This window comes from Nannospalax galili, unplaced genomic scaffold, assembly GCF_000622305.1.
Source record: "Nannospalax galili isolate Female #2095 unplaced genomic scaffold, S.galili_v1.0 scaffold406, whole genome shotgun sequence".
In the NCBI taxonomy this organism is placed as follows: Eukaryota; Metazoa; Chordata; class Mammalia; order Rodentia; family Spalacidae; genus Nannospalax; species Nannospalax galili.
In genome coordinates, this window is record NW_008357033.1 from 6,812,709 (window position 1) to 6,821,686 (window position 8,978).

Here is an 8,978-nt window from a genome sequence, read left to right on the forward strand (position 1 = left end):
GGCCACCAAGCCTGGCCTTAATTTTTTTTTTTTTTTTTTCTTTTCTCTTTTTTTTTAATATTTATTATCTTTATTTTATGTGTATAAGTATGTTTCCTGCATGTATATAAGGGCACCTGTGTTATGCAGGGCCCTCAGAGGTCAGAAGAGGACTTTGGAGTCCCCTGGAACTGGAGTTACAGACAGTGACAGAGTTACAGGACTCAAACCTAGATCCTCTGCAAGAACAGCTATGCTTTTAACCACCAAGCCGTCTAATATTTATTATCTTTATTTTATGTGTATAAGTATGTTTCCTGCATGTATATAAGGGCACCTGTGTTATGCAGGGCCCTCAGAGGTCAGAAGAGGACTTTGGAGTCCCCTGGAACTGGAGTTACAGACAGTGACAGAGTTACAGGACTCAAACCTAGATCCTCTGCAAGAACAGCTATGCTTTTAACCACCAAGCCGTCTCTCCAGCCCCTGGTTCATTTTCATATATGCCTAGGAATAGAATTACTGGCTCAGATGGTAACTCCATGTTTAACTTTTTGGAGAACCACCAAACTGTTTTCCATGTTGGCTGAGTCCTTTTATACTCCCACCAGCAGTGCACATTTCTCTATATCTCTGTAAACTACGCTGTAGAAGCTTTTCCTGTGGAGATGTGAACAAGCATCTTCTCACCCCAGACAGGGCGTTAACAACAGACCCAAAGTCCCAACTTAGAGAACCAATGAGTTTATTGCATTTATTTATAGAGCATAGGTTAGGGGTCACTTGCAGGTGTGTGGGTGACCCCAAAGCAGTTGGATTATTTCAAAGTCTCATCCCAGTATGGGTGATGACTTCACCATAGCTGTGCAGATGGAATCCCACCTTAGTCGACTTTCCACCTCTTCAAACCCTAGTACCTCGAGACCACATGCAACTGGGACAGAATTACACACATAGCTGAAGGGAAATGGATGAGGGAGTAGCTAGAATCTTAGGTGAGGGTCTGATGACCCTCCCCACCCCCTCCTATGAGGGAGCATCACCAGGCCTGGTCTTGACGGTCTCTTGTCAGTAGTCACAGAGGTTCTAATGAAGATGTGATAGCTGTTAAGCCCAGTGTGCTGCTATAACCGTATTTTCTTTTTTCCTTATTCTTTTTTTTTTTTTTTTTTTTTTGGGGTTTTTGAGACAGGGTCTCCCTGTAGCCCCAGCTGGCCTGGAACTCACTATGTAGACCAGGCTGGCCTTAAACTCACAGAGATCCACCTCCTCTGCCTCTGCCTCCTGAATGCCTGAATGCTGGGATTAAAGCCATGCACTACCATGACCGGCTCTTGACCTTGCCATCCTTTGCCTCAGCTTCAAGTCCTGAGATTATAGACACAGCTGCTAGACCTGGCATTATTATTATTATTTAGTAATAGACCTCCTAATGAGTATGAAGTGGTAAAAGCTGCTTTTTTAAATTTTATTTATTTTTATGTGTGAGTGTAGTGCCTGCATGTGTGTAAACACACCTGTGTAGTGCAATGTCAGAAGAGGCTAGAAGAAGTGTCAGAGTCCCCTGGACCTGGAGTTACACATGGTTGTTAGCTGCCATGTGGGTGCTAGGAATTGAACCTGGGTCCTCTGTAAGAGCAACCAGTGCTCTTAACTGCTAAACTGCTAATTTTAATGAAGTCCAAATTGTCTTTTTTTCCTTTTGTCACTTGTACGCTTAGCATCACACTTTACAAAGGCTGCCACCTCCATTGATACAGACTTCCCCACTGCCCTCTAAGGTCCTCTAGGCCTTGGGTCCATTCTGATTTAATTTTTGCACATGGCATAAAGGTCTGACTTCCTTGCTTTTTCTGTGCACAGCTAATGTCTCTGTATGAGAATACTTTAAACCTTGCAGCCCCACTTCTGGGATTCATCTTAAAGATATACTGAAAAAGATTGGGAAGAACTGTTTGTAATAGTCAAAGGATGAGAACAACCAAGTGTCCATGAGAGAGGATCCATTGCAGATACTAGTATATTCATGTGATGAGGATTCAGAGCCAAGGGAGTGAGGGCTCACTGTGCTGTGTCATTGAGTAAGACAGTAAGGCAGCATGAGGAGTGAGCTGTGGATATCTGAAATGGAGAGATAAGAAATACATATTTAATTACATTTTTGAAGGTGAACGAATTTGAGGAAATAGGTGTTTAACCTGTTTTAAACATTACACAAATCTATGTATGAAAACACACATTACCCCATTGATATATACAGCATTTAGTTTTTACATACCACTTAAAAAATAAGAATAAAGCCAGGTATGGTGGCACCCTCTTGTAATCCTAGCACTTGGAAAGTGCTCCCTTCCTAAGAAGGGAGGACTGTGAATTCAAAGCAGTCTGGGCTGCATAGCAAGTTCCATATTAACCTTGACTCCATGGTGACCCTGTCTAAATAAGTAAATAAATATTGGAATGGAAGGGTAAGCCAAGCATAGTAGTACACACCCATGTACTTAGCACCTAGAGGAAGCACTGAGGCAGGAGGATCTCCGTGAGTTTGAGGCCAGCCTGGTACATAGCAAGACTCTGTCTCCCAGAAAAAAGACCAACAATATAACTCAATGATACAGGATTTGCCTAGAGTGTACAAGGCCCTGTATTCTGTCCCCAGCACATACCCACACTCCAAGAAACAGTAGAGGGGAGCAAGGCAAGAGGTCAGGCTTTACAGGTTTGCTTTTGAAAACTCATAAATGTATTACATAATTACAAAAGGGTTAATTACAGTAAAGTAAATAAAGTAACCCTTTTTTGTAAAAATTAATTGGAGGCTGGAGAGATGACTCAGTGGTTAAGAGAACTTATTGCCCTTGCAGAGGACCCAGGGTGCGCATGTGCACACACATTCAAATAATAACAATTAAAAATAAATCCTTTAAAAAAATTTTAATGTATCAGGGCTAGAGAGATGGCTCAGCAGTTAAGAGCACTGGCTGCTTCTGCAGAGGAACTGGGTTCAATTCTCAGCACCCACATGGCTAACTGTCCATAACACATGGTGGCTAACAACTGTCCATAACTCCAGTTCCAGGAGATCCAATGCCTTCTTCTGACCTCCACAGACACTGCACAACATGGGTACACTCACATACATGGAGGCAAGACACTCATATACATAAAATAAAAATAAATAACAAAACCACACAAATTAGTTGAACAAGTGTATCCAATTGATAACACACTCAGGGAGGAGCCCCTTTAGGTAACAAGGTCCTGGGAAAGGCTTTGCTCATCATCTCCCGTCACAATGATGCTTAACAAGCCACCCCATAATCCACCGGTCTTTCTCAGCAGCCACCTTGCTGTGTGTCCTCCCCCAGGGGTGCTGAGGTCTGCCACTCCTGGTGTACATGCCCACTTCCGTAGGCTTCAAGCCAAACAGCCTCCCTTACCTGTAGATGGGGCTGAGTTTTGGAAAGAAGACATGACTTTCCTAAAGGTGGAATGAGGGGACCAAGAGTAAAAGACTATTAAATGACCTAATACCCAGAGTCAGAGCTGGAGCCCGGCTCCACACCCTAAACCATACTGCCATCAAGGGTCCTTCAGCCCTCCCACACAGGAGGGAAGTTGGAAGCAGCTCACATTCTGATAGGATGGAGAGCTGGCCTCACACTTCTGTGCTGCTGAGCTGGAGCTGAGGTGCCACCTAAGCCAGCAGGAGGGTGTGCATGATGACAGCGCCTGGCGGTCTGTGGGTGCAGGGAAGGGTGACAACCAAAACAAATTGGCTGTGGCTGATGGATGGATCCCTGTTCCAGCTGTGCGACTGGTGGATCTTGAAATTATGTCTTAGGTTTTTAGTGGGGTTTCCTGCTAAGGAAATTTGTTTGAAACTAATCGAGTGTTTTTTGTTTGTTTGTTGTTTTTTGTTTTTTTGCTCCAGATGTGCAGTCAGACATGCCTGTAATCACATCAGCGAGGTAAGTGCCACCCCCCTTTAGCTTTGACTCAGCTGTGGCTGAGTCAGATCTGGTTTTAGCTAGTGCAGTGGGATGTAGCTAATATCAGCCTCTCCCCCTTTTCTTTTTCTGGTGTTGGATAAATCCTTGGAAACTAAGTCTGTAGATCAAATCACATTTGAAATGTGTTGAGTTTTGTTCAGGTCATACTAAAATGATGCTTTGCCTATTGAATTCCTCCCAGAACATGAACAACTGTTGTGTTATGAAGTCCTGAGATGCCAGGACTCAGGTTCCATGTTGGCCTCCTACCCTGTGTGGGCAGACAGCCTTGTCCTCCTTGCTCTACACTGTAGGGTCAGAGAAGCTTCACAGAGGTCCCTGCCGTCCCTCCTAGGAATTCTGGGAACATTTCCCTCTGATTCCACAGACACCTGCACACTGCCTAGCTAATTCCAGCGCATCAACAGTCCTGCCCACACATCACCTCTCCTCTGCTGCCCTGGCTGTTGGACCTCTGGTCTGTGCTCTGTGTCATCTCTGACATGCTTGGGTTCAGATATCAGTTCCAGGAGGACAGGGACCAGGCCTTGCACCTTTCTGCAGCCCCACACTTGATAAGACTTCCATCCAAAGCCAAGCATGGTTGATTCATGCCTGTAATCTTAGCACTGAGGCAGGAGGATTCCTGGGAGTTCCAGGTCAGCTGAGCCCCTGTTTCAGAACAACAACAACAAAACAAGCCAGGCGTGGTGATGCATGTCTTTAATCCCAGCACTCAGGAGGCAGAAGCAGGCAAATCACTGAGATGGAGGCCAACCTGGTCTACATAGTAAATTCCAGGCCGGTCTGTCATTCCCAACCTCATTGTCTGCTACAACTCAGATCACAGCTCCTTTAGACAGCCTTGTGACACCAGTCCATAGTGGTCTAACACATAATGGCAGAACCCAACAGCCCAGTGCCCTGCTGGCTAGCAAAGTAGCAAGGAGCCATGGTCCCAGACTAGGATAGGAGTGGGATTCTGGTCTTGGGAAGAACTTGCTCAGGACCTGGCAGAGCCCCTGTCCCAGGAAGACTGCAGTGTAGTCAGATCACAGCAGCCAAGCCTAGGATTCAGAAACCAAACAGAGGCTGGTGAGGACCCAGTCAGGCTTGCTATGTAGATGACATGAGGTCAAGCCATTCTGCAGATGGGAGGTTCAGGTGAGGAGAGTCCCACCTCCCTGAAGAATGTCCTTTATAAGCACTGAAGTGTCTACAGCATGACGTTCAGGAATAGTTCCTCATCTTTACATTTTCTTTAACTGCTAGACCAAACTCAGTAACTTGAAACAAATGAAACAGATCCTCAGTTCTGGAAGCAGAAGTCTAAAATGCAGATGCTGGCAGGGCACCTCCCTCTGAAGGACTGGGGACAACCCTTTCCTACCCACCTCAGCTTCTGGAGGTCCCTGCCCCCAGCTGCTCACAGCATTCTCCCATGTGTATGTCTGTCCACGTTTCCTCCTTCTGTTAAGGGCACTAGTCAGGATGACCTCATCTTAAATAGAAAATCATATGGATGAAATAGCTTTCCCATGACTCAGTGGGCTCAGCTCCAGAGCGAGAGGAATGGACACATGGGGAACAATAGAGCAGCTGTTTGTACTAGCGCTACTGAGTACATGTGCGAGGTTCTATGCACATGACAGATTTCTATGTTGTCTCCCCTCATCTCACCCCAAGACAACCCTGGATCCTTCTGGAATCATATTGACATGGGAGATGAAGCTCCTCACTCGAGGTCAGTGCTGGCCCTGGGGCATTGCAGTGATGAATGGACTTGGTAGGTCCAATGGAGAAGAGTCTAGGTAGGCAGGAGAGGCATATTGGGGAACCCTGAGGGGTGCAGTATTCTCACAGCCTTAAGGGTTTGCTTGCCCCAGGCCCTCAACTGTGCCCCTTCCTCTGCCCCTCCCTCTTCACTCCCTGCCTCCTACTCTCCTCTTTTCCTCACCACTTCTCCAGCTGTTTGGGACTTGACTTTTTGAGGAAGTGCTGAACAGCATTTGTGACCCTCATTCCACACATCTGGTCATTTGCCTCCCAGACCTTTTGAAATTTGTCCACACGATCCTATAGCCACTCGTGTTGGAGCTTTGACTTCTCTGAGATAGGACAGGGAAGTGCAGAGGCCGGGGCAGGTGGCAAAAGAGCAGAGAGGCAGAGGTGCCAAGCAGCTTAGGTCAGAATCACTCAAGAGTCAGACCTGACCTGCCTTCATCCCTGGGCCACATAATGAGAACCTGTCACATTAAAATGGCATGTGGGCCAGCAAGATGGCTCAGTGGGTAAAGGAGCTTGCTACCAAGCCCAGTACCCTGGAACCCACAGTGGGAGGAGAGAACCAACTCCTAAAGTGGTCCTCTAGCCTCTGCATGCACACCATGCCACAAGTGCACCTACACTCACACACGTGGTATCCATGCACATGCATACACAAATACAATAATAAATAGAAATAAAAATGTTAAGATAGATAAATGAGTAGAATGGCTCATGTGATTGTTAATGCAGTGTATGCAGAGTCTGATTGTTTTGATTTTACACTACCCCTAAAGCCCTCATGTATGTGACACAGAGCAAGTGTGGTTTATTGAGCACATCTGTGCTGCACACTTCACACATCTTACCTCAGCTCTTCCTTGCTGCAACTGGGTAAGGCCCTGTGTTCAATACTCAGGACCACAGTGAATGAACAACAAATCAAAGATTCAGTTCCCAACATACAGGAATGCATTTCGTCTGCACATAGGAAAACCAGTGTGGGCAGCTGGAAAGGTTCTAGTGAGCCACAGCTAAGCAGCCACCAACCTTTCTGGGTACAACAAAAGCCAGTTTGCCTATTGTGTTGTGTGAGCTGTGGCATTTTGTGCACCGTGACATAGTCAGACATCAGAGCACATAGGTCAGATGAAGTGAGGAATGAAATCATGCCATATCCTCTCAGGCATGGGCAGAGGCAGTGCACTTGGCCCTCTGCTGGTCTTGGGTTTTCAATGCCCAGTGGTTCTTGAGAACCTGTCACATTAAAATGGCATGTGGGCCAGCAAGATGGCTCAGTGGGTAAAAGAGCTTGCTACCAAGCCCAGTACCCTGGAACCCACAATGGTCTTTACACACCAACCTATGGTCTTTTGTAACTTGGCAAGAGCTCAGTTGTCTTCAACTATTAAAATTGTAATGTTTTAATATACTGTGAAAATTATTAGAAAAATGGCCATTTGTTTTAGAACACTTGGTACATAAGGTACATCATTTTCTCCCATATCCAGTGAAGATATTCTTGGGTACTGTGAAAAATATTGGTTGAAATTCTCTCTACTTCCCAGTACTAAACAGAAGGTGTTTAGATCATGAATGGAGTATCTCTCAGAAGCTATATGAAAACCCAAACTGGAAATATAGAATAGATCAATAAAAGGTGGCCATTTTCTCACATTTGCCTGTATCTCTTGGTTTTAAATTACATAAATTTCAGGGATGGAAGGTCTTCTCAGTGGTTAAGACCACTGGCTGCTCTTGCAGAGGACCTGGGTTCAGTTCTCAGCACCCACATAGGGGCTAACAACCATCTGCAACTCCAGTTCTAGAGGATCCAACATCCTCTTCTGGCCTCCATGGGCATTGCACACAGGGTGCACTTACATACATGCAGGCAAAACACTCATTAAGTAAAAATAGGTAAAACATTTTAATTTCTACTTTGTTAAATGGGATCAATTCTTTTCGAACTAAGCAATAATAATAGGAAAAATAATGTGTGCTTGTTGTAGAACAGAATTACAGGGGAAAATGTGAAGAGGAAAAGCTGTACCTATAACCCAGCTTCCAAGAAAACTGTAGACATTTGGCAGACCACTTGTAGGCATTTTGGATGCTTTGTGGTCATCTTGAGGTTGAAATTCAAGTGTGTTACTGACAGTGTTTCCATTGGCAGGTATCAGCGCCATGTGGAATGGGTCTCGGATCTCATGCAGAGACAGGGGCAGGATGAAAGTTCAGTGCGCAAGATCCTTAAGGAGTACACAGAACCCCTGGAGCATCCTTGCAGAAAAGGGAGGGTTGAGGTACCACAGCATGACTCGCTTACCTCTGAGGCAGATTCCTCCTTGGAAGGTACTGTGGGAATGGAGGAACTTCCTATGGCCAATGGAAGCTCTGGACAGTCAGGTGACCAGCAGGAGGGGCCTGGACATGATATACTCACTGCAGCCAGCCTTGATGGACACATGGTAGAGAACACCAAGGCTCTGACCCAGGTGCCCTGTCGTAGACAGGAATTCCCCATCCTTGACAGCAGCCATCCAGCATATCTCACTACAGGAGAGAGAGGGACTGGCCATGAGTACGTACTGGTAGAGGAAGAGCTGTGTGATGTCCGGGAGAAGGAAGAGACCTCAGATGAGGAGGTGCGTAGATTGAAGTACATGGTCCCCCCCATCGGGATTTCACTCTTCACAGTTTTCGCTACTCACAACCAAGTACAGTCTAAAAATACTGCTGTGAGAGAGACATCTCCTGAACACCATTTTTACTGCAGTGTGTTGTTCAAACAGCTCTACTTTGTTTTTGGTCACTGTTGGTAGTCTCTTACTAATATAAATTCTATCATAGGCATATGTGAGAAAGCAGAACATGTGCACAGGTCAGAACTACCCACGGTGTCCGGCTTCCCCAGGACCCTTGGAGTGTGTCTCCTGGAGATAAGGGAGACTACCATCAGTCACTTCTCCAAAGCCATCTGACACTGGCCCATAGGGGTGTTGGCCCACCCACACATCCTTCCTTTGCAGCTGGTCACAGGCCCATTGTCAACACCGGGCGTATGGCGCGTGTCGCTTGACCCCCGGCGTGGTGTGTGCGGGCACCCTGGGGTCTCCGCCACACCTGTCTAATCCCGGCGTGAGTCTGGCTGCAGGCAATGTGGGGAGCGCGCCTGGGCTCCCGGGCGCACTCACTCTGGATGTGGCCCAGGGTCAGGTGTGCGTGCACTCTCCCGCCGTG

General features: G+C 46.4%; 1 protein-coding gene across 3 annotated transcripts in view; it reads left to right on the forward strand.

The window, feature by feature from the left end:
* Positions 1-8,978, forward strand: part of Tsen2 (tRNA splicing endonuclease subunit 2) — a 46,016-nt gene that overhangs the window by 8,218 nt on the left and 28,820 nt on the right. For all 3 annotated transcript variants that reach the window (XR_003847268.1, XM_008854904.3, XM_017794820.2), the window contains exons 4-5: positions 3,914-3,950; positions 7,912-8,383. Coding sequence is in view for 2 of the 3 variants with exons in the window: in XM_008854904.3 (XP_008853126.1) it covers positions 3,914-3,950; positions 7,912-8,383 (509 nt within the window). In the remaining variant the exon portion in view is untranslated. The remainder of the gene's footprint in view (positions 1-3,913; positions 3,951-7,911; positions 8,384-8,978) is intronic.